We start from the raw sequence: 26,317 nt of genomic DNA, 5'->3' as shown, positions 1-26,317 counted from the left end.
GGTAGAGCAGAAAATGGAAGGGAGAAACATGGTGGTGCTAAACTCCTGCCCACGACTCCAAATGGAACAAAGAAAGATGCCTTCGTGTTTATAAACTGGGAAGAGGAATGGTCGGCCGTTCATGCTCTCAGGCACCAAGTCATGCCCTTCCTGCTCCAGGCCTGTGATGTGTGGGCACCTTCATCTCTTCTCAAGAAAGAGTTACATTTTCTCCTGGTCCTCAGGGAGCTGGGTAGATCCATGCACCCTGTAAAGCCTGGACATAGAGCCCAGCACCTGGATACCTTTTGGAATGGCATTGTTGGCTTTGTGTTAGGATGTGACTATGTTTTGTCTCCATTGTGGCAGAGGTTGGGGTCATGAGGGGTAAACCCCCATGAATAGATAACCGTGTTTGTCTTGTAAGGCTGTTTTCTTCCCAGGCTGGGTTAATTACTGCCATCGTGATAAAGTAAATTCTCCTCGTCTGTTTTCTCTTCTATGTACATCAAGTGCCTCTTTGTTTTCTCTGTGATTTGAAGACATCTCCATCACATGAGCTTCCTGACCTTGTGCTTTCCATTCTCAAGTACTGTGAACTCAAGTTGGCTTCTTTTCTTTATAAACTGTCTAGTCTCAAGTGTTCTGTTCTATCAAAGCAACAAAAACCAAAGCAAAACAAAATAACAACAAAACAAAAGGTAATATAAAGTGATTCCTTGTAAGTGGAGGTGGGAGATTCGTAGAGTATACTGGGAAGTATATACATCATTCTGTGGGGTTCAGAAAGCCACAAGGAATGTACTCCATGACTTTATCTGAATGACTAGATTCTTCAACTCCCCTTCCCAGAAAATGGGAGGGATAAAAATCATGCATATTATATATTATTCTATAACCTGTAGGGGTCCCAATCTGAGGAAAAAAACAGATTTGTTATTGTTCTTGGCCTTAAAGTGAGTTTCATTGTTTTGTCTTTAAATTCTACTAATATCTAAATGGCTACCATATTTTATTTTCGATAGTGCCCTCTTTTCACTTGGAAAAGTAGTGTTAGGGACAGGAGGGAAGCATTACTTTCTTGTCTGAACTCTCCGACCCCATATTTTCCACTAAAGAAGAAGGGGGAAAGAGTATTTCAGTGAACACAGACCCCAGGTTATGTTTCATGATACAATAGGAATGGTGGAGATAAAGCAATAAGATGGCTTTATGCAAGTGCATGGAAAGCCATTCAGTAGGAGTTTGGTTGGGTGGTGGTGGCTCATGCCTTTAGTCCTAGTACTTCGGAGGCAGAGGCAGGTGAGTCTCTGTAAGTTTGAGGGCAGTCTGATCTACACAGCCAAATTCTAGGGCAACCAGAGCTACGTAGAGAAATCCTGTCTCAAAAAAAACAAAAAGAAAAAAGAAAAGAAATAAAAGAAAACAAAAAGAGTTTGAACTTTATTCCACGAATAGAAGGGTATAGAGTTCCATGCTAAGTGGTTTTCACTTTGTCTGAGGGACTCTATGGAGGAGGCAGGAGGCTTTGCAGTAGGGAATGCTATGTTTAAGTCAATGCCGGTTGGACATAAATCTGGTAGCAAGATGTAGGATGTGTTAGAAGAGACATCACAGAAAAACAAGACAATCAGGACACGGCTTCAAACTGGGACATACTTTTAAATATATATCCAATCACATGGTGATTGAGTTAGTTCTTCAGATGTCCTTTGGCTTTTGTTTAGGCCAGGGTCTCAGTTGGTTTGCCAGTATTATTTTAATAGGCTTCATATATTCTAATGTTCTTTTAAAGGAATTCTTAGGCTGCAATCATTTGTAAATGGTATCTCCTAGGACCAGGATTAACTAACTGTGTGTGTGTGTGTGTGTGTGTGTGTGTGTGTGTGCACATGAGCATGCGCAAGTGAGTGAATGAGCCAGAGGTCAGCCTGGGGTATTATTCCTTAGGGCTCTCCACCTTGCTCTTTGAGACAGGACCTCTTACTGTTCTGGGATTTGCCAATTTGGCTAGGTTGACTGGAGAGTGAGTCCCAGGGATTCTCTTCTCTGCCTATCCAGGACTAGAACATAAGTGCCCACTAACACATGTGGGCAATACAACAGAAGTCCCTGTATTTGTGTGACATGAATGTTCCAACCCAAAACTAACATCATCATAATAACAATCTTTATTTATCTAGCAATCAAACTAGGATTAGCTTCTTTCCTTATAGTCTGGATACTCAAGCCTTTGTTTGATCTGTTTTCAAACAAGAGATCTACAATAATTATAAACTGGTTGGCCTATTAACTCTTATATCTTACATTAACCTATAATTCTTGTCTGTGTTAGCCATGTGGCTTGGTGCCTTTTGTCAGTGAGGCATTTTCATCTTGTTTCCTCTATGTCTGGGTGACTGAACCTTTTCTCTTACTTACTTTTTGTAAGTAGTATATTTTCTCATTTATAGTAATTATATGGTGTTTACTGCTGAGTACATCTCGATGAGTATGTCAAATTAAAAAACGTGTTGCCTCTTCTAAGACTCAGATAACACCTATAGGAAAGAATATGTATGACTGTATATACTAATGACTAGAGTTTGGAGAATTATGTATGCATTTGCAGTAGTAGAACAATAGTAGAAATAAGGGTTTAGATGAAGATGAGATGATGGCGGGATAACAGAGAGGTAAAATAAGCTCTGATAGGTATTTCTAGGGAGTTTGGAGTGCAGCTGTCACCCTAAGGTATTTTCTCCATTATTTTCAAGATGCCCTTGGGCTGAAATAATGGAAAATAGTTAAAGTCTTAAGCAGCACAATGAATTTGTTATTTTATAAGCCAAGAAACCCTGACATAGGATGGCTCCAAGGTTTGTGGTCAGTGATTCATTGACAGTACCAACCACTTAGCTTTCAACCACTTTCCATATATAGCATAGTGACTAGGCTTTATTTTCATGGCTCCCAGATTCCTGGTATGAATTGAGAAATCCCATCATGAGAGGCAGCATTTCCAGTGTGACAGCAAGCTTGAAGGATGAAAACATGCTTCCCCAGAGGTGTTAGCACAGAAAGGTTTTCCTTCAGGATTCTTCGGCAACACACAAGCCTTGTATTCATTTACAAACTCGTAAATGCAATGGAAAATAACATAGGCTAATCTACACAAATTAGGACTTATTCTGTGAGCCAGGGATAGATACTCTTTTGTTGACTGAGGTTTCTGTCCAGCCCAGTCCTGCAGCCATTCAGTCCCAAAGAAACACACAGTGGTCTACAATAATTATAAACTGGTTGGCCTATCAACTCAGGCTTTGTATTAACTTTTATATCTTACATTAACCTATAATTCTTGTCTGTGTTAGCCATGTGGCTTGGTACCTTTTGTCAGTGAGGCGTTTTCATCTTGTTTCCTCTATGTCTGGGTGACGACTGCAGACTGAACCTTTTCTCTTGCCAGAATTCTCCTGTTCTGGTCACCCCACCTATACTTTTGCCTGGCTACTGGCCAATCAGCTCTTTATTAAACCAATACAAGTGAGAAATCTTTACAGGGTACAAGACCATTATCCCACAACACTGTCCCTGAAGGATGGGATTCTCAGGAGAATATGGGCTTCATTGACAATTATGGCCAGTGCCCACGGGTCTTTTACAATTACTATGGAGAACTGTAGTTTTTCATCTACTAAGTGTGGTTTCAACATTCTTTGCATTCCTCCCTGCACATAGCTGAGAAAGTCTTGAGGCTCATGGCTCTTCTTTCGTAGGAATCTACTTAGATCTTCTCTCCATGTGTTGAATTAAGGCAGTGCGAAATACTTCAAATGCAAAGTCCACTTCCTGCTTAGTGATGCACATGGGGGGTGCGATGCGGAATGTCTGAGGAGGAGAGGAAAATCATCAGAGACTCAAATGGGACTTCCGCAAATGGGCTAGACCAAGAATCCAAAGCTTTATTTTAATTTATTTATCATATTTCTGACATTTCTCTCACCAGGTTGCCTTCTTCCTCTTCCCTCCTGGGCTCTTTCACCTTTAAGTCTTTACACCTTTAAGTCTTTATCACCTTGCTTTGAGTTTTTCCTTTTTGCTGTCTGTTGACCTGCTTGCCCACTCTGAGATCTTACTTTGCCACCTCCCGAATGCTCAGTTTCTGCCCTCACAAAACATCATTTTCCCCAATTCCCACTGTTCTGAATCTACTCATGTTCAAGGTCAATGCCCGAATAAGCCAACCGCTATTTCCCATTGTGCCCACCATTTTCATAAGAATTTGGGGCTCCTCGTTCCTTCATCATTTTCTGACCCACCACTTTAGTCAGGTCCCTTCCTTCTGTTGTCTCCCAGCTGGGAGAACAAAGTCAACTGATCTACCCTCTCTCTTGCCCCTCATTTTGCATACGTTTCTAGGCTGATGTTGCTTTGCTCATGTGGCCAAGTCTCAGTGCTGATTAATGCTGTAAATGATCTTGTCTTCTGCTTCTATAATCCCACATTCCTCTAAACTCTCAGCACACCATTGACCCTTTCCTAGTTCCACTTTCCTCCCCTTCCCTTCTGTCTACTAAAGAGAGTTCTGCCCTAAGTTTCTGTCTTAACCTCACCGAGCTTCTCACTGGGACATTAGACTTCCCTAGTTTTCCTCATTTTACTATTTGCATGTTGACAACCCTAAATTATAATCTTAAACCCTATCTTTCCCACTTAACCACATACTGAAATACCAAACTAGGTGCCGATAAATGCCTTAAATGAAACATGTTTAAGGATGAATGCATTCATGCCCACCTTAAGCAATTCTGACATGAGGTTTTCATTCTTCACTCTTGTTTATTCTTTACACTCAAATCTTATTCAGTTTACTCCCAAAATATCATTAGAGTGTATCTTTTATTCCTCCACCCACTGTTGAAGCACAGAAAGCATCCTCAGTTCCCGTCAGACTCCCTGTCTCTGATCTTGTCTCTGAGGACAGACTCAAGACTGCGCTCACTAGTTATATGATCTCGGCAATTTACTTAACTTCTAAGTACTTCTCTTTATTCATCTATAATGTAAGGGTGATAATAGTATCAGTTTCTTCTGGTTTATTGAGAGCACTATGAGTCAGTACATACAACATGTCAAGAGGAGTGACTGACAGGGTGACAGGCCTTCTAGCTGTTCCCTGTCATCACACCAAGCTGAGGCTCCAGCCACACCTGTGTGTGGACAGCTCTTTGCACTCTGCTCTTCTTTTCCTCATGCTTTGGCTAACTGTACAGTGAGCAAAGGCTCTGTTAGCCAGAATAATGGCCTAAGCATCCATTCCCTCTCCTCCCACAGCATCCCATTTTATAGCTGCAGAAGAGATTACTATACTGTTTATTGTATATAATATATTGTATTGCAGTTCTGTGTTTCTGTGTTATCTTTTCTCCCATAAACTCAATGAAGAAGATGATCTGAAGACATTTATCACTGTAGCTTTGATTCCCTGCATATCATTGGCTGCTTAACATGAATTTGAAGGGAAAGCTAAACTAGTAGATGATTACAATATCTTTATAAGTGAAGATTTAAATAATTAAGCCACACTATTTGATGTAACCAGATAACCATTCCTAGTGTTTGTTTAGGGATCTTGTCTGATAGCTTCAATTTCCTCTGACAAGCAAGAGGGAAGAAGTGGATCTTTCAGTATCCATTGTGTTAGCTAGGAAGGGAGTAGGGCACTGGGAAGAATGAGGAGTTTAAAGTGGGTAGAAATACGAAATTGCATTTAGAAGAAAGAAGCCTGGTGTTCTGCACACCCTATTGGCTAAAGGTATCAGCAATGCACTGTATATTTCAAAGTCCATGGAGTGGTTTGAACAGGAATGGCCCCCATGTGTTTGAATGCTTGGTTCATAGGGAGTGGCACTATTAGGAGGTGTGGTCTTGTTGGAGTAGGTGTGGCCTTGTTGGAGGAAGTGTGTCTCAGTCTGCTGCCTATGGATCAGGATGTAGAACTTTCAACGCCTTTTCCAGCACTGTGTCTGCCTGCATGCTACCCATCATGATGATTATAGACTAAACCTCTGAATTGCCAGCTAGCCCGAATTTAGTGTTTTCCTTTATAAGAGTTGCCATGGTCATGGTGTCTCTTCAGAGCAATAAAACTCCAACTAAGAAAGTCAAGAAGAAGGAATTTTAAATGTTCTTATCACAAAGAAATGATACGTGAGAAGATAGATAAGCATCATCTCTTGAATGATTGAATATTGAATTTATAATATTATGCATACATCAAAACATTACAGTGGATTTTCTAAATATATGCAATGATATGTTTCATGAAAGGAAATGTTTTAAAATGGGGGAAATTAAAGAGAGAAAAAAAGAATATTATGGGGAACAGAAGTGACTCTCATTCTTAAATCTCTATCATGGGAGCCCTTCCTGGGGAGGGACCTGATGCTGCAGGGATTTAGAGGCAGGTGGTATTGTACATTACCACCACCACCACCATCATCACCACTGTGGAGACCACCACCACCACCACCATCATCATCATCACCACCATCCTCATCATCATCATCACCAGCACCATCATCATCTCATTCTTGTGGTACAGGGTCAGACCAGGGCCCTGACAGTCGAATGGGTTTAATTTCCAGGAAGTGGGAAGGGTGATCCCTTTTTTAGAATATTCCTGCTGAGGGTGAAGGACACTGAGTGGCTGGTCTTGAGCTCTGTACAAGGGACCATGTTTAGCATGGTCTCTGATCTTTCTTTGTGGCATCATAGAGGGCAGCCGTGGATCTTAGATTGCTGTCTACTGTAATGGCCACTAAAATTGAGCTGATTCACACACAGACTTCAGAGAGGAGTTAAGAATGACTGTGCTTGTTTTCTCAGGGGTTAGAACTAATTCATACACAATACAGTGCATATGTATGTATCAGTTGCATGAATGTTATAACTGTTATCATCCATGCTGCGTGTTGTCTAGTTTGTGTGGCCTTTCTAATGTCTCTCTTTGGCCCCCACAAAAGAATGGTAACTGAATCACTTTACCACATCCCCCTCTAGTGGCAGCAGCTGTCTCTTGTCCATTTCTCCTGAGCATCAATCAGAACATGGGGGAAGTCCAGCTGGGTCCCCTAGCACAGTGACACACCAGGAAGACCCTACCTGGCAGGCAGTCCTTCTCTTACCTGAGAAAAAATGCCCCCTCTGCCCACGAGGAGCCCCATGTCTTTGCAGTCCTCATGGATTTGATTCACTTCAGTTTTAGGAAGAGGCTGGCGGCTCATCTGGGAATAAATTAAAAATCGTTTTTTATTTGGTGTTTCAATGGTTTGAAGAATGATGTCCCCAGGCACGGGGCCCAGGAAAAACCACAACAAAAACAAAACTCAAGCAACCAATATCTCCCTAATTAAATAAAGCTGTTAATTACTGAGCCTGAGGATTTGGGGGGTGGGGTGGGTGAGTGGGTATTAAAAGTATTGGTTTTTATTCTCTTTCATCCAAAAAATTCCCAAAGACTAAATGAAATTCCATGCAGGCTCTCAGTGAATCCTGGCCCTGCTAAAGGCTACCCTGGGGGGTGGGCCCTTTAATACCTCATTTGGGATCTGTTTTGGTGGTGTTGAAATTCCTTTCAACTCTTTATGGTGCTTTGCTGAAGAGTTCATTCCAAGGACCAGGAAGTGGCTTCCAAGTTTCGAAAGAGCAAATGCAGCTAAGTGTTCCCCTGGCCACAGCGTGGCCGTGGGGCTGGTGTGCAGCTAAGTCTGTGTTTGTGAAATTGCTCTTCCCCCAAGACTCCAACACTTAGGGTCAGGAAACGTTAAGTGCTTGGGAGCCAGGAGGGCATGCCACATCTCTAGGTACTGAGGTTGGTCTTGTACCCGGGGCTCAGACATGTTGCGTCAACTCTGGTGACTTTGGGCTGGAGTTTGCATCATTTCTGTGTGTCCCTGCATCTCCAGTCTATGAGCACAACTATTTCCCTCTAGTTTATTCATTTCAAACCTAAGTGTTCCTGTATTATCCGGGGACCTTTCACACTACAAAGACATGGGCCTCTGGTAGGACAAATTGGTATACTGGAAAGCCTTAGCGTGGATCATTTTAAAAATGAGCCATAGGTAGCTGTCTTGGGATCTTTTCCAATCCTCCTTAATACATTTCAGGTGTTTTTGCTGCCCCCATCTCCCCAGTGTCCTTCACAGATCAGTCATAGGGCTCATCATAACTGTGACTTCTGTGTTTTAGATGTGTAAGCCATGATCCCGCCCTTAGGTCAGTCCTGAGGTAGAGGAGGGTTCCTTCCCATGAGTCAGTTTGCTGTTCCCTCAGGACTTCCTACCCATCATTCCCATGGGCTTTGGTAGTACATTACATATAGTAAACCACAGCTTCTTAGTTTTGGATAATATGTATGCATCTGACCCTATTACATCTACATTGCCTGCCACTGGCCCCAGGCAGCCACCCAAACAGCTGTTGAGCCTTACCTTGTCTTGAACCATCTCTATTCCTATCAAAAGGCCTTTGCCTCGGACATCCCCAACGATGTCGAATTCCTCCCGCAGCTCAGCAAACTTGAGGATCATGTAGGTACCAACTTCTTGGCTGTTTTTCTGTAGATTTTCTTCCTTAATCACCTGTTGAGAGATATCCTGAAATAATCTTACGGGGCACAATTGGAGGGTTGACTGAGAAGCACAGAGAGCTAAGTGTCCACGGTCCTCTTTACAGGAGCATAACTAGGCAAACAGGACCTAGAACAGAATCAGCTGTGGACAAACAGGGGACCACAGAAGACCTGCTGTAAGGAACACAACAGTCCTGGCAAAGGCGATTTCCCTGAACCTGTCCACCTGTAGAGGCAAATTTACAAAATTACAGATGAAAAAGGGGGCCAAAATCAAAGACACCAAGGAAATACAGAGACTCATAAGGAAATACTTTGAAAACTTGTGCTCAACAAATTGGAAAATCTAAAAGAAACGTAATTTTCTTGATACATACCACTTACCAAAGTTAAATCAAGACCAGATAAGCAATTTCAATGGACATATAATCCCTAGTGAAGTAGCAGTCACTAAGAGTTATTTCCCCCACGAAAAACAAAACAAAACAAAAAAGCCTAGGGCTAGAGGGTTTTAGTGCAGAATTCTACCAGCCTTTCAAAAAAAAAAAATTAACACCAATCCTGCTCAAACAATTCCACAAAAACAGAAACAAAAGAAACACTGCCCGAATTGTTTTACAAGGCTGTTGTTATTCTGATACCCAAACTACATAAAGATCCAACAACAAAAGAAAATTATAGACCAATTTCCCTTATGAGCACAAATTCTCAATAAAATACTGGCAAACTGAATCAAAGAATATATAAAAATAGCATCTATCATGTGTAGCATGAATTCTGGTTGATCTTAATAATAAAAACCTGGAGTCAAATATTAGGGGATGCAAGCTGAAAGATCAGAGAGACAATGTAGTCAGCCACTAGTTCTTACCTCTATGAAATCCTCAGACCAAATGGGGTATCCTGTCTCTACAAGTCCTCAGACTGAATGCTTTCTCTATGAAACCTCGGTCTGAATCCTGAGCTCCTGTCTTCTCCCGCCTTATATTGCTCTCTCTGCCATATCACTTCCCATCTCTACTTCCTTAGTGCTGGGATTAAAACTGTGAGCCACTTGGCTCTGTTTTTCTTTTAGACTGATTCAATCTCATGTAGCCCAGAATAGCCTTGAACTCACAAAAATTCATCTGTATTTGTCTCCTGAGGGCTGGGATTAATGGTGTGTGTCAGCACTGTCCGGCCTCCATGGTTAACTAGTGTGGCTAGTTCTGCACTCTGATCTTCAGGCAAGCTTTATTTTTTAAAGCAGAAATAAAACACCACCACAATCATGATCAAGTAGGCTTCATCCCAGAGATATAAGGGATGGTTCAATATATGAAAACTGATGAAGGTAAACCACAAACTGAAAGACAAAAACCACATGAAAATCTAATTAGGTTCAGAAAGGCCTTTGACAAAATCCAACACCCTTTCATGATAAAAGTCCTGGGGAGATTATAGATACAAGGGGCATGCCTCAATACAATAAAGGCAATTTACAGCAAACCTATAGCCAGCATTAATTTAGATGGAGAAAAACTCAAAGCAATTCCACTAAAATCAGGAACAAGACACAGTTTTCCACTATCTTGTTCATCAATAAGTACTTGAAATATTACCTAGAGCAATAAGACAACAGAAAGAGATCAAGGGGATATAAACTGAAAGGAAGAAGTGAAAGTATATCTATTTGTAGATGATATAATAGTATACATAAGGATCCTAAAAATTCCACTAGGGAGCTCCTACAACTAATAAACTCTTTCAGCAAAGTAGTTAGATATCAAATTAACTAAAAAAAAAGAAAAAAGAAAGAAAACTGAACAAACAGTAGCCCTCCTGTATACAAATGGACCGAGAAAGAAATCAGGGAAACAACACCTTTCACAATAGTTTCAAATAATATAGGCTACCTTGGAGTAACTCTAACCAAACAAATCAAAGACTTGTATGATAAAAACTTAGTCTTTGAAGAAAGAAATGGAATACGATGTCGAAAGATGGAGAGATCTCCCATGCTCATGAATCAGTAGGATTAAACGTAATAAAGATGGCCATCTGGCAATCTACATTGAATCTACAGATTCAATGCAATCCCATCAAAATTATAACATAATTCTTTACAGATCTTGAAAGGACAATTCTCAGTCTCATATCAAAACACACACACACACACACACACACACACACACACACACACACACACACACACCAAAACCCAGGATAGTTAAAACAATCCTGAACATTACAATCTGAACTCAGAGAGTTAGGCAGCATGCATAGGGCCTGTATGGGTCTGCACCAGATGGAGTCCTAGAGCTCCCAGAGCTGGAAGAAGTGGACACGTGTCCCATTCCTAACTGAGAAGCAATCTCCAGTTGGTTAGTTTTCTCCAAAAGAGTCTCACTGGGAAAGACTACTCTTAAGAATGGGCTTTATGTTCAACAGCAGGAGGCCAACAGAAAGTGAACTCAATGGCATCTTTGGAGGTTCCTTGTCTTCTGTTGTGTCAGGCAGGGCTTTTCTCTTCTTCCTTTTCCTACAGGTCTCTCTCTCTCTCTCTCTCTCTCTCTCTCTCTCTCTCTCTCTCACACACACACACACACACACACACACACACACACACACACACACTTACCCTACAGGTCTCTCTCATATATATATATATATATGTGTGTATATATACATATATATATGTGTGTGTATATGTATAATGACTTCTAGTTTAGTGTTTTATGGGATTCCTGAATTGCAAATGAGCGGGTCTACATGTCTGTATCTATTTCTTATGTGTCTGTATCTATTTCTTATGTGTCTGTATCTATTTCTTACACATCTGTATCTATTTCTTACGGGTCTGTATCTGTTGTGCTTTTTCTTGGGTTCTCTTTCTTCTGTTTGTTCAATTCTGATGTGTTAAAGTTTGTTTTTATCTTATTACATTTTACTTTATTATTATCCCTTAGAAGTCTTTGTGTTTTTAATGAGAGACAGAAATGGCGTGGAACCAGGTAGGAGGGGAGATGGGGAGGAACTGGGAGGAGTAGAGGGAGGGAAATGTAATCAGGATGTATTATGTAAAAAAAAAAATTCAATAAGAGGAAAAAGTAGGCAATGTCAACAACAAGAAACGAATGTCAAATTTCTACCCACTCATTCACATCTCATGACTTAATCATATCTTAAAGTATTTAATTAGCAATAATAGCTTTAACTTCTTTATTTCTGCTCAAAACACTTTTAAATTTCTTGAGTAGGTGAGTCATAGTCATAGTTCAAAATAAGAAGCACAAAAGTGTAAATAGCGGGATGATTTGTACTGACCTCTGACCCTAGCCAAGTTTCTCCTCATATAAACTGAATTTAAAAAACTCTTTGGATGTTCTTTCAGAAACACGTTGTACTTATTTAGGCAAAAGGCATTTTATAAAGACATTTTATAAAGAGGACTTTTTTTTTTCAACAGAATAATGGGATAGTTAAAATAAGAATGTGGGATACTTTATTACTAAGCTGATTTAGCAAAACAGTGATTTGGATTTCTCCTAGGGACCGTGAAGAGTGTCTCCTCGCTTTCATCAGAGAAGCATCTTTTTGTTGTCTGTGGCAATCAATACCCATAATTGGTCAACACACAGAGAACAAGAGACTGTGGCTTGCTCAGTTCTCCACGGGGGCACTGGTATCACATCTCTTCCACTGGAGGTTCCGAGATCATTGCAGAACTCGCGTGAACAGACTGTAGGAGCCAGAGGGAAGGTATACTGCAGGGAAACAGCATTTCTTGCCATGACAGTGCCGTTACACACGCGAACTCACACTGGCTGAGACTGCGCATGATGAAGCCAGTGAAAGTCCAGAATGGATGGAGGAGGAGCTCAGGAAATGCCATTCCTCCTTGAGGAGCTATTAATGATCTCTTGGGGAGGGAGAGTCAGCTTTCTTCAGAAAAGTGCTCCCTGAGAGTCTACCCATGCTCCAGCCATGGTCCCATAAACATCCAGGCATCACTAAATAGACTCAGTGGGTTAACAAAAGAGAAAAGCACATGAAGTAGGGAGAAAAAGGTGGTGGGTGGGTATGGGAAAGTAATTAAAAGGGAGACAAAGAAATGGATTTGATTAAAACACAGTATATGCACCTATGACATTCTCAAACAATAAAATTATTTCAAAACTGGCTAATATTATACAGAGTGAATGTGATAGGATTAACTATATTTTTTCTGTTTTTTTTTTCAGTTTTTAGCTGAATTACCCTTATATAATCAGTTAAAACCTGTAGTTTCTCTATACTCTTTCATTTATGATAATACAAGGAAGAAAAACATCTATAGTAAATGGCAAAAGTTAAGTTAAAATGGGTGAACAGCTGTTAAAACCTATACTGCAACAAATCCTACCTAGAAAGCAAGAAAAATTATCCCATGGACAGGGCAATTCTTACATTTCCCATGCATGTGAAGTTGATTATCTACTACCTTTTATTGAGAACTTTAAGAACTCAAAGTCATCTTTAAAAAGAGGGGCAGAGAGTAATAACCGGAGACAAAATTTAAATTGGTGAATTACTGATTACATTTCTACTTCACCATGGCAATGTGACTGAGTTCAGATAAGCCTAAAAATAGTTACTTAGCGCATGCAGTCAGTGGAGGTGGTGTAAGGGATAGGACAGACCTTGAGCACAGCGGATCCAATGGCACAGGCCAGGGGGTTTCCTCCAAATGTGTTGAAGTGATGCATGCATTTAGTCAAAGATTTAGCGATTTCTAAGGGCAGAAAATAGAAGAGGTTAAAGTGACACATTCGTACCCATCGTGTCTTGTCACAACATTGGCATTACATTCACTTTCTTTTGTCTTTTATTAATTATGTATATAGTATCTGCCTACATGTATTCCTGAAGGCCAGAAAAGAACACCAGATCTTATAACAGATACTTGTGAGCCACCATGTGGTTGTTGGGAATTGAACTCAGGACCTCTGGAAGAAGAGTCAGTGCTCTTAACCACTGAGCCATCTCTCTGCCCCATAAACTACACATTCTTTTTTTCCCCCTCTTGTTTTTAGAGACAGGGTTTCTCTGTAGCTTTGGAACCTCTCCTGGCACTTGACCTGTAGACCAGGCTGGCCTTGAACTCACAGAGATCCACCTGCCTCTGCCTCTTGAGTGCTGGGATTAAAGGCGTGTGCCACCACTGCCCGGCACATTCACTTTCTTCTTGTAAATGACATTCATTTCTTTCTTTCTTTACTCATCTAACAGTGATAGACTGGGCTGTGTCCCCTTAAAATCCATAAGTTTAAATGCTAGGACCAAGTGTGACTATATTTGGAGGCAGAGTCTTTAAACGGGTCATTAGGAATTAAATGTATCGCAAAGCTGGGGTCCAAACCCCACAGGACAATGTCCTTATAACAACGAGAGATTCTGGAGTGCTCCTAGTCTTTCTTCTGTGTGCATACATAGGGAAGGTCGTTTAGAGAAACAATGAGATGGGGGCCATCTGCAAGGCTAGAAGAGAATCATAGGCACAATTCAACTCTGCCAGCATTTTGATCTTGTCTGCCTTATCTGTGGGAAGATAAACTTCTGTTATTCCAGCCACTTGATCCATGGTATCTTACTCTGCCAGAGGTCACTAATATGTGGGAAAGGGGACAGCTTATTTCTTTAATGAGAAGGTGACAACACAATCTTTAATGTGTCACGTGAGTTAGGAAGCCTCTGAAAACTTGACGTGCAGGACTCTGCAGAAACTTTCCGATTAACCGCATCTCTTATTTCTACTCATGAGACTTAGAGGGAGGAGCTGAGGAGATGACCTTATATGATGAATTCAGTAGCATAGTTCTGCATTCTGTCAAGGGCAGTTCATTACGCTTCGCTTTCCGCAATCATGCATTTTTGGTTTTAAATTAATGTAATGATTATACAATGTAATGGGTTTCATTTTTGCATGTCCATGTATAGCTAAGCTTCTTGTGCTTTTGCTTATTTTATGAAAACAGATATCACAAGATTTTAGTTACCTAATGACTCAGAAATGTGCTGACTATTGGGAGAAAATATATATAAAATAATTTTCAACGATCAATGGTTCACAAGAAATAAAATCTGTCAAAGTCTCCCTACAATAGAGAATCAAATTTTCACTCCTATTTCATAGAGCAGTTATTTTCAACTTTCCTAGTGCTGTAACCCTTCAGTACAGTTCATTTTGTGGTGATTCCCCAAGCATAAAATTATTTCATTGCTATTTCATAACTGTAATTTTGGTACTGTTATGAATCCTAATGTAAGCATCTGAGATGCAGGATATCTGATAAATGACCCCAAAAGGGCTGTGACCCACAAGCTGAGAACTGCGTCATAGAGTGTTCTGCATAAATGAGATTTTATTTTATATGACTGTGTGTCTGATAGGACACTGATAGAGAAATCGGGACCTTGTATGCGTAGTTAATGGCCTTGGAAGACCACGTGACCATGGAAGATTCTCTTCCAAGAAAATATTCTTCTGGAAGTTTCAGTGTTTTGTTTTTGTAACCCATTCACCCAATCCTCTTCACTATGGTAGAACTCTGGTTCCAACTACTATGATGGAGGAGGTCATCTTTTCTCCAGAAAGGAGGGGATGACCGATTCTCTTCCAGCTGCCCCCTGGCTTGGCACCTTCCTCTTTCCTTTGCTTAGACAACACATCGTGTGGCGCCCATCACTGCCTCTAGCCTATACACGTCACAACCAGTGCTTTACACCATTGTAAGTGCAGGAGGCCCAGGAGGCAAGTGTGGGCATGCTGGACATTGTACCTGGAGTGGTCACAACTGCAGCCATGGGGAAGCCATTCCCAATCCCTTTAGCCATGGTGACAATATCAGGCAGGACATCGTGGCTTTGGAAGCCCCAGAAGTGAGAGCCCAGCCTTCCAAATCCTGTCTGCACCTGGAAATAGATGAAAAAAAATCACCAGAAAACTCTTTCAGACTCTGTTCTATTCCCTTCCTTTACCTCCTTCCCATCTCTCCTTAGCCTTCTGGATCCTTGCAGTCTTATAGACAAAACCCTCGATCCATGTCTGATGTTGGATGCATCCAAAATCATTCCTAGCTTCTTGGGACTTTGGAAATGTTGTTTTTTGAATCTCTGTTAATTAACTTACCAAAGAGAAATAATTCTATCAGCCTAGCACAACACAGGACTGCTAGAGAGTTATATAAATAACACGTGCAAAAGGCGTCAGAATGTTTAACCCTCCTTAATAAGTTTCTCCTGTGCACAAGACAAACAGAGAGAAAAGTGGAGAAACTGGTTCCCCTGGAGGAAGCAAGAGTAACTATCTATCCAACAGGACTGGATGCTTACCACACAAAGAGAAAATGCTGTCTTTCTATCTTCCTGTACTATGAGGATGATGCTGCTGAGCCAGTGGTTCAGAGCATAACTGCTTTAATCCAGAACCAGCTATACGTTGAAAGTTGATCATAGTTTTTGTTCACACTGTCCCTACTCTCAACGACTTATGTTTCAAAATCCACTTTATTCAGCCTAGCTCGTGGTAGACTCTATTCAAAGCATTCTAGGCATGAGGCCACTAGAGTCTTTCAACAGATTCTTATTACTAATGTATGTGTCATGACAGCCCTGCCTGAGCTAGATTCTTAGTGCTTGTAGAAGGAAAGAAATCATGACAGAAAGATGTCATGAACAGACCAGAGCCTTTCTTGATTTCTATCTGCCTCTGTTTCTATGTCTGCCTGTCTCTCTCTCTACATGCACACTTGGCAAGGTGGGATGGACACCGGAAGCCTGGTCTCAAATGCATCAAAAACTAAGTTTTGTTGTTTCCCCCCTCCCCAGACTTCCTTTCTTCTCTTTTACCCCTATTACAGCTTGCTGCAAGGGGTTGCTGAACAGGTTGGTGGTCCTTAGGTGACAGTGACCAATACATGAGATGTGGGAGTCCAATGGACCCACTCTGCAACCCCAAGTCTTTACTTCCTAGCTACGGGCCACTGGATAAGTTGATTAACTGGCCCAATAATAATGTAGGCATTCCATGTAATTTGTCCTTTGGCCAATATTCTTTCTCCTCTCCATGTATCTTAAAAGGCATAAAAATGGCACAAATGGTAAAACCATGCAGAATAAAGCCTAGCCAGTCCCATGAGTTTCATAGGGTTGGATGCACAGAAGGACAGATGGATCCTTCTGCTGTGTGTAAATCCTAGTGTCTCCAGGGATGGGAGTTACAAGGTAGGGAGCAGGACAGCTGAAGCTGTGGTTGCAGGGTACTGGGGCAGTGGCCATGCCCTCTGTCTGTTATTATCCTGTTACTTGTTAACATCCCAGTCTCTCTTAAACTTGTCCACTGCTATGTTCTTGAAAGTCACGAAATTGGGGGTGGTGGGGAGAGAAACAAGAGACGGCCGTGAAATCACATCTCTTGGAAATTCTAAAGTTCTGATTTTCTTTGAATTCAGCCTACCTTCCTTCTAATTAGTCTGATTGTGAACGCTTCGCTGTGTGCGAATTCCAAGGCCAAGGTTTACCATCTTTCCCGAGACAGCTAATTTCGAACTGATTGAATGTGGTTTTTCTTTTTTTTTTTCTTCTTCTGTTAATAGTCGATTACCTCCCTCTTGATGGGACCTTGATGAGTCCACTAGAACAAGGAAGGGAGGAGGAACGGAGCAGGAAGACCTTGTTCAAGCTGCTACTGCACAGCCTTGGCAGTGGTACACGCTGAGCCTGACAGGGGCCTGGCCACACAAGTGGCGCTGGCAATGGCAAGAGTTCTGCCTACAGAGCAACCCAGCATGAACTGAGAGGAAATTTTGGCCAAGGAAAACAACCAGTAAAGGCCAGTGAGACTGGCGTAAATAGGAGTCACATGGGTTTCCCATTTGTCCACAGTGGCTCAAGCCACCTGTTCGTGCAAGCACGCTGGCCCCAGTGGTAAGGTGGGAGAGGACTTCTGTGCCTTAGGTACCACCCTCTGGTCCTTAAAAAAAAAATCTCTAGAGCTATGCTAAGCAGATAAAATGCTGGTTTATCTAATAAACTGCAATCCAAGGCATAATTCTAAAGATACAAGCTGGAGCCCACAATGCTGGTGAGCGGTAGTTTCTTCAAAGCAGGGGCTACCGTGTACTTATTTCAGCTGGGCTGCCTCCACTCTGGCACTTTACAAGTCTGTGCTCTCTAAGTCTGCATGTCTGAAGTGGTAGCAACCTTCTCATTTAGAGGCTGAATTATTCATTACTTTAAAAAAACAATCTAGTTGACATTGCTTTGGCATTAATATGAACACTAAGACCATGAGATTAAATATCTTTTATGGCTTGTCAGGAGACTGGCAACAATTCATAGAACAAGAAATAATAATAATAATAATGGCGAGAATTAAAGCACACCGTATAGCAGTATCATCATGTATGCCTGATAGCAACGTTTTAAATAGAAACCAGTTGGATGCTTAAATTCCATTATATTTGTTTATGGCCACACTTCAGAGTCCATGGACTTGCTTTCTGCCTGAAATACCAAAGAGGGTTTGAAGAGGTCTCTTTCTACATCTGGCCTGTGCCTACCGCACCAAGTTGATCCTGGCATAGCCACTCACTTCATCGGCAATGCATACACCTCCCCTCTCTCGAACCAAGGCAAAAGCTTCCTTCAGAAACTCCTTTGGGTACTGGACAAAACCATTCACACCCTGCAAAGATATAAAGATTATATCAGGAAGGCTTGAGTGTCAACAGGAGCCGTGGCTCAGCACCAAGGATGAGGAATCATCATTATCCTCATCACAATGACGTCAGTGCTGCCAGCTGAATGAACAGTGGGTAGAACTGTTCTAACTGGGGTTTCGCCACCATGCCTTTAGGGGAAAAGCTGTGACTCTATTCTTTCCTGAGGTTAGAAACAAGGAGACTTGATGAGTTAAAGATGGGTTCCCTGAACAGTATGTGTCAAATAGTTAACCATCAAAGGTATCTTCTTTTCTTGAAGACTTTAGGGATTCAATGACTTCACCTATTTATCTGTCCACTTGTTCCATGCAGGAATGAAAATGATGTATTTTTTTGAAGGTAAACTGAAAACTAGTTTGTTTTGCTTTTTTAAAAGGGGGATCAAAAGAATGAACTGAGCTTGCAAAGGAACACATAAATGGATGTTTAATTAATTTGGAGTCAAAACTGTGATAACGGAAAATTCAGAGAGATACTAGGTTTGTATACCCACTTGAATTGGCTCTGCAAAAAATCCAGCAATTGACTTGGCCACAGACGTGTTCAGAGTTTCTTTGAATTGTTCAATATACTGTTGGTTAGCCTGGCAGCAGCCTGCAGCAAACACATACACACATGGACAAATCACAGCATGTGATGTGAGAACGGCATTGAGAAAACACAGAGCAGTAAGAACAGTTCCCTCGCTGGAGTTCCTTAGACTACCGTGAGCCGGGATCCACGGGAGTTTATCTCTGAAGTGGGGGGGGGGGGGGGGGCATTCTGCAGGAATGACTCTATGAGGACAGCCATAAAGGTCTGAAACAGACAACTTCAGTAATTTCATTTGTGGCAGGAACACACCAAAGTATCAAGTCTAGTATAGAAAATCATTTTACGTAAGGACCATCCTCTTAGATGGGTAGGGTCTGACTCAGGTGTTATTGGGGTGGCTTAATGTATTCAACTTCAACTGTACTGTTGAATGTCCCTTGTTCTCAGACACGCTTTTAAACTGCAAAGTGCTCTGGCATTCAGTCTGTAAGTGTGCTTCTATAACCATGAGAATTCAGTCTAAAGAAGGATGCGTTAGGGTCAGATAAGTTTTTTTCCATGGTCACTCTTGACTCCAGGTTCGGGTCTCTTATTTATAGGCCTTTCTTCTTTAATTGAGGGCGCATTCAGTTTTGGAATCTGTGGCTTTGTCAAGTGTCTGGTACACCATGGGTCAGTTTCTGAAGAATCGGGGAAAAATAAATGGTAAACATTGTCATAGGTTTGTGACATATTGAGCAATGTTATTTGAAATTCCTCTCTGGCTAGGGAATCAGCTGTTGTTCAGGGGGTGCCTTTAATATGTTAACCCCTTTGTTTCCCAGATTGAACTGATAATAACCCACCCCCTGAGTTTTAAGTGTCAGCGATTACTTATTGCTAGAAGACATGCTTGTTTTTAAAAGCTCCTCAGTCATTTTGTTGAGTTTCTTAAGTACTATGCATATTTTCAAATTGTATTCACTATTTAATTTTCTTTAAATTTACTGAAGATACACATTCCATTGTCTGATAATTCGATTGCCTGGAGTTCTTATGGTCTTTTTCTAGAATGTGGAGTTGTGTTTCCGTGTGTGTTAGTTTTGACAATGGATAACTTGTTTTCCTTGGTATTTGTGAGCATTTTTTTGAAGCTTAGAAGCACGTAGGCTCATCAGAGTACCTCTCCACTTGCAGCTTCCAGGAGCACACAGCATTTCTGCATTTAAATCAGCAGGCTTAGTAGAGCTCAGAATGCAAAGCCTCATGCTGGGCAGCTTGTAGCTGAGATTTTCAGTGAGAGAATCCTTGCAGAGCTTGTCACCTTGATGCACTGCCGGTGTCTTTATTTCTAGTAGACCCCTGGAGGAGCATGTGGCCTCTTGGGACACCAGCTCTAGGACTGGGGAAGTTTTCATGTTATATCTTATTTTGTGGATGTGTCCCAGATCTTGTCTTTTCACCCTTGCCCTCTGTGGAACCTTAAAACCGAAGTTCAGTGTCCCGTGTTTGTCAAGAACCCTCAGGAGAAAACTTACTAAAGTTCCCCAAGACCTATTTGCATTTCTAAGAAAACCATTCCCTTTTTCATTTTTAAGGAAGTAATAATTTAAGTATTTAAAACATCTGTAAATATTTTAGAAGTTGTGGTTTTGGTAAGGAAAATTGAAGCCTGTCATTTCAATTTAGTAGTTATTATTATAGGAGAAGCATGAGGATTTTGTTCTCTCTCCCCCTCTCTCTCTCTTTCTCTCTCTTGGTTTCTTGAGACAGAGCCCTGGCTGTCCTGGAACTTTCTTTGTAGACCAGTCTGGCCTCAAACTCACAGATAACCTCCTGTGTCTGCCTCCCAAGTGCTGGGTTTAAAGGTGTGTAACAGCATGTCCAGCTAGAAGTAATTTTACTTTTTTTTTTTAAAAAAAAGTTTATTTATTTATTCATACAAGTGTTTTACCTGCATGTATGTGGACAGCATTGGCAACTGCTGCCCACAGAGGTCAGAAGATGGCATCAGAGGGAAGTTACAGTTACAGACAGTTGTGACCCACCATGTGGGTGGTGGAAATTGAACCCAGGTCCCCTGAAAGAGCAGTCAGTGGTTTTAACCACCGAGCAATCTCTCCATTCCCTACAACCCCGTTGTGACTTGTATGATACATTTGCCTAATAGAACGTGTTATTCAAATGGCAACACTTATTTTTTACAATTTATGTTTCACTGTTTTTCACAGTTAAACATTTTCAAAGAGAAGAACAAGGTCTCTAAATACAGGGTTTGCTTACTCCACACAGAATTTGAACGTGGTGTCTATGTGTTCTGGGTTCCTTTCTTTGCCAAAAGTATAAGAAAGAATAATTTGATTTTCTTATGTTTCTTTGTCACACGTACTATTAGTTGAATTCTAGGTGTGCTTTTGTTGGTAGAATGATTCTTCCTGGGTTCATGTTTAGAAGCACTTAAAAGTGACATACTTGAGTTTAGTTGCAGGAAATTTAATTTTTCCACAAACAGGAAACTTTGCCTGCTGTAGTTAAGTTTGGAAAAAGTGTTTGAAAGCTTTTACCCGAGTTAATCTACAATTACAAGATCTTTAGGGTCTCTTCTCTTGCATAACTGTTTGTTTCAGTGAGAGTGCCTTTTACATTTATGTGTGAGTTTTAGTTGTTTTGAGATGGAGCTAACCTGGGCTATCTGTTTTGTTAAGCCTGCAGCAGCTGTCTATCCATTCCAAATGTCTCAGAAGTTACAGGTATGTATTCTTGCCCTGCTTCAAGATGCTGGAAATGTCCTTGGTGGTGGATATAGATGCATCCCTAGCTGTCAGCCTCAATACACAGAGAAACAAGCATAAACTCATATGAGTGGAAGAGTACAAAGAGACAGAACATCCTTCAGGGAGTTTGCTAAAGCTCCGGAAGCCACCATCTGTGTACCACCTCTGGATACAGGAACTCTCCAGGAAGGAGGAAAGCGAGATGAGCAGTGTTTACACGTGAGTGAACTTTAAGAATGTTTATCTGCATTCATAGTATGGTTCTCAGCAGCCCATAGCATCTCTGAATGTAGCCCTAAGTCTATGCCAGCAGAAGGGATCAAGAGAAAGATGTGGATGCAGTGGGAGCCTCAGCCCATCTCATATGAAAGTACCTCGGGTCTGTGTGGGGAGACAACTGTCTTCCATCATTTGCTTAGAGGCATGCATGCAGCCTGTCTCCTGAAGACAAGAGAAACCCTCAACAACTATAAAAGAAAACTAAACCTAAATGTGTTTACACTATAGTCCACTAAAGCATAAGGAAAATATCGTGTTTCGAGAATGCATGGGACATTGAGGAAAAATTTATTGACATAGATACCTCATAACTTTAGAGTGAAATTTTCTATTTTCATTAGCAAAGGACAAGGCAGAGTCTTACATGACTCTAGCAGATATATAAAACACGAATAAAAGGCCTGGTTTCTGGGTTTAGCAAGTTCTTTTGTAACTAAGAATACCAGAATGGAATAAAATCAACTTTAAGTGCTTAAGTTAGGGTAAAATCACGTCAAAGGAAGAATTTACTTGAGTTTACCCTACACACCTGGTATTTACCGGCGCCTATCCATGTGTTTGGTGGGAAGTAACACTATCTATTATGTTTTCTCCATTTCAGATGTGTCGTGTTGGCTCATTCCTGTAACTTCAGGTCAGGCCTCCTATGGAGGGAGATAGGGTACATTGGTGTCTCCATGGCAACATCAAGAGGATGCGGATGCTCTGTTGGATATCATAACAGAGTTATTACTCTAGAGTCTATTTCAGTTGGTGTTACAGAAACCAAGAAGAATGAGAAACCAAGAAAGGACAATATTGTTAAGGAAAAAGAAGAGTTTCTTTCACAAAGGAAAGAATGCCACAATCTGTGCCAGCTTTGGGACACTGTAAGGGTGAGAAGAGAAAAAGTCTGTCATGGGGTGTGCCTGGAAATCCGGAAAATGAGTCTCTGGAGAATAAACAATTCAGAAGGTAGATAGGAGGTTATGACATCTACCAAAGAAAGATGGCAAACTGACCTAAGATGGGATTTGATGAAATAATTATGAGATGAAAATATCCATATTATGGTTGTATGCATCCAAGGAGAAAATTCTAAAAGCAACTGCATGCTTGAACCATCTACATTAAAATTACTTGACATGATGGACTGAGTACAATGGCTGGACATAAAGACACCACAGGAGTCTACAGTCCACTTCAGTATCTTATTGAAAAGCGTGGTATCACTCTTGGGCATATACCCAAAAGATGCTCAATCATACTACAAGGACATTTGTTCAACTATGTTCATAGTGGCATTATTTGTAATAGCCAGAACCAGGAAACAACCTAGTTGTCCCTCAACCAAAGAATGTTGAAGTGACCCCCAAACATAAAATTAATTTGTTGCTACTGTAATTTTGCTACTGTTATGAAACATAATGTAAATTTCTCATATGCAGGATATATGATATGCAACCCCCAGAGGGGTCACAACCCACAGGCTGAGAACCACTGGTCGTAGGGAAAGACCTCTAAGAGAGAATGCAGAGAAGATGGACAGAGGGAAGGATGCAGAGAAAGGAGGGAAGGAAGTGACCAGCTCTGCGTGCTTCTAGACTTTGCTGGTGGCTCTGCAGAGCAGAGAGCCTGAGAACTCTGAGATGCACGTGGCTGACTTTAGCTCTCGATGCCACACACATGTGATATACATTTATATTCCCAAGAAAATGGAAACTGTTATTAAATGCTTTCCTCTAAAAGGATTTGCATATTCCTGATCTCACGAAGTGGTGTGATGGGAACAAGGCCTGTGCTATTTATTACTATTGTTATTATTTTTATAAATGAGAAAACTGAAGTCCAAGATGGAGTGGAGTCTGTGTCTCTCGACTCCATGCATGTCCTCAAGCATGGAAAAGAAGAAGAAAAGGAATGATTTTTCATCTTGGGCTCAACTTGCTGGCACACCCGTGTGAACGAGGGTGCTCACAGGGACTGAAAGCACCAGTTTTCTAAAGCTAGGTTCTGAAGACTTGAGGTCCAGCCCTACTTTTCCTACTTCCTGAATGTAAACTTCAGCTTATCTTCCTTAAAACTCAGAGTCTGAGTTGAGGTTAAAACCTTCAGTGCATTCTTAGGTTCTGTGACCATGACATTTTGTCTTGTTCCAATGCCCAATCTTTCTCCCTCCATTTCATTATTATCTTGTATGAATTTTAAGGTGAGTGGTTTTTTTCGTTTTCAATTCAAAGCTCAGTTTTAAAGGTTTCCATTTTTCAGGCTTCCTCTCAACCCGGTGACTCATCCAAGTCTATTAACTAGCTTTTGGCTGGAGTGCTTGTCCTTCCTCTAGAGCTCCCGAGGAGCAGCTGCTCCAAAGGTTCTGTACTGATGATAAATCTGACCAGAAAGCAGCCAACGGTGTTTCCATTCCCCTTCTCTTTCATGCTATGAATTCAGATAAAAATGGGATTGATAAATAGAACTTCTCCTGGCAAGTATGACTAAATCTTGTGCAAGAGACACGAGGGTCAGTGGCATCCACAAACGTCCCCGTGTCCAACAGATGTTGTTTGGCTGCCGTTCGGGGTCCCTCGAGAATTGTTGACTGGTGTTCTGTGATTTGCAGATGTCTCCTTTTCCATTTTCCCCTCTCCCATTGGGGACTGATGAAGAATCACATTCATTTCAGAGGCCCACTTAATTGTCAGGTAACATGCTGTTTCTCGGCTTACATCTGAGAGCGTGAGAAGCTGTCCCCACACAGCCAGATGGCAGCTGGGACCATTCACAGCGAGAGTGGGCATGTGAAGCGCTGAGTCACTTAGGGGATCACTTTAGTGTTTCCCCGTTTTGTTTCTTTCAACTTTTCCCTTTCCCAGTTTCCAGAATTTGCTTGTTTTCCCCTTCTCCAAATCCCTCACCCCACCCAGCGTTCAGCTCTACCCTCCCTCCCTGCCCATTCGGACCTGGAGCGCAGCTGCATTTCCTAACTGTTTGCACGGGGGAATCTCGGCAGTAGCTTCCTCCCCAAGGGCCACGGAAAACATCTGGGCACATTGTCTGCAAATCACAAAAGGAGGATTTTAGTAAAACGTTCACAGAATGGGCAATTTGAAGGTTGTGTAGTGGCAGCTAAGGCAAGTGGGCTTCTTAATTTGGTGTTGAGACACCTTCTTCATTCCTTTCTCGTTAACGATAAAATTGTAATCTTTTTTGAAGAGACATTTTTCTTAGAAATTACTGATGTGACCACTATTTAAAGAAAATTAATTTTGATGTTAGTTCAGAAGCAACTCTTTTAAAGGGTTAGCAGATGAGGGTTTAATAAAGAATGAGGATAATTGGGTATCTGGTTCTGATGCTGGAAAAGATGGGTATGGCCTGTGAGGACAGAAAGCAAGGACAGGGATGACTTGATAGAAACTTTGTGTGTGCAAGTTTCTAAGATGCTCGAGTCTCTAGATGGTACATAATAAGCAAAATAAAATGCAAAGTTCTATTGTTAACTATTACTCAGACTCTAAGGGCATTTCTAAGAAATGTTTTCTTCAATTGGCCTTTGGTTTTTTTTTTTTTTAAAGTAAAATTGAGATCTTGGCTAATGGCATGTTTTATATTAGTTTCTAATTCCGATATCAGTAAGAAAGGATCGATTATCCAGTGACCCCAGCAGTTTATAGTGAGACAAGACGAAAGTCTCAGAACTTACTGAGCGGCAGCCCATCGCACTGGGGAAATCCACCTTGTAGTTCCCTACGTTTGTCAAGCCGAGGGTGTAGGGACTGCATCCGTGATAGGCTCCTCTGAGGAGAGAAATGCGAGAAGGAGGTCAAGTTTATTTCACTTTGCTCTTTTCCTTGCTTCAAATGAAAAAAAAAAAATACAAAAGACATGGGAGGAACTGGAACAATGCAAACATTCGAATCTGACGCCTTTTAAGACTCCATCGAGGAATCGCGCTTCCGCCATCTTTCCAGCTTCAGTCGGACAGGCGCGGAGAGTCTTTCGGAAGGATCGCCGCGATGGCCGCCCAGGGAGAGCCGCAAGTCCAGTTCAAGCTCGTCCTGGTGGGCGACGGCGGCACCGGGAAGACGACGTTCGTGAAGCGCCACTTGACGGGCGAGTTCGAGAAGAAGTATGTAGCCACCCTGGGCGTGGAGGTGCACCCGCTCGTCTTCCATACCAACAGAGGACCCATCAAGTTCAACGTGTGGGACACAGCCGGCCAGGAGAAGTTCGGGGGCCTGCGCGATGGCTACTACATCCAAGCCCAGTGTGCCATTATAATGTTTGATGTAACATCAAGAGTTACTTACAAGAATGTACCTAACTGGCATAGAGATCTGGTACGTGTGTGTGAAAACATCCCCATTGTATTGTGTGGCAACAAAGTGGATATTAAGGACAGAAAAGTGAAGGCAAAATCTATTGTCTTCCACCGA

General features: G+C 41.5%; 2 protein-coding genes across 3 annotated transcripts in view; one reads left to right on the top strand and one right to left on the bottom strand.

Moving 5' to 3' along the window:
• Positions 1-2,132: 2,132 nt before the first annotated feature.
• Positions 2,133-26,317, bottom strand: part of Agxt2 (alanine--glyoxylate aminotransferase 2) — a 40,621-nt gene continuing 16,436 nt past the window's right edge. For both annotated transcript variants that reach the window (XM_050139009.1, XM_050139010.1), the window contains exons 6-14: positions 25,585-25,678; positions 24,842-24,935; positions 18,833-18,933; positions 18,210-18,302; positions 15,397-15,529; positions 13,258-13,349; positions 8,457-8,606; positions 7,149-7,247; positions 2,133-3,849 (exon numbers count right to left, since the gene is read on the bottom strand). In XM_050139009.1, the coding sequence (XP_049994966.1) occupies positions 3,742-3,849; positions 7,149-7,247; positions 8,457-8,606; positions 13,258-13,349; positions 15,397-15,529; positions 18,210-18,302; positions 18,833-18,933; positions 24,842-24,935; positions 25,585-25,678 (964 nt within the window). In that variant the 3' untranslated portion in view covers positions 2,133-3,741. The remainder of the gene's footprint in view (positions 3,850-7,148; positions 7,248-8,456; positions 8,607-13,257; positions 13,350-15,396; positions 15,530-18,209; positions 18,303-18,832; positions 18,934-24,841; positions 24,936-25,584; positions 25,679-26,317) is intronic.
• Positions 25,810-26,317, top strand: LOC126499705 (GTP-binding nuclear protein Ran; the record flags this gene model as incomplete). The annotated part of the gene is made up of 1 exon (XM_050139012.1): positions 25,810-26,317. A coding segment is annotated over exon 1 (420 nt), but the record flags the coding sequence as incomplete, so codon positions are not given.

This window comes from Alexandromys fortis, unplaced genomic scaffold (genome assembly GCF_014885135.2).
Source record: "Alexandromys fortis isolate MF-2015 unplaced genomic scaffold, M_Fortis_MF-2015_v1.1 scaffold_37, whole genome shotgun sequence".
Taxonomy (NCBI): Eukaryota; Metazoa; Chordata; class Mammalia; order Rodentia; family Cricetidae; genus Alexandromys; species Alexandromys fortis.
Note: the sequence above shows the minus strand (reverse complement) of the source record. Positions and strands in the feature narration are given on the sequence as shown.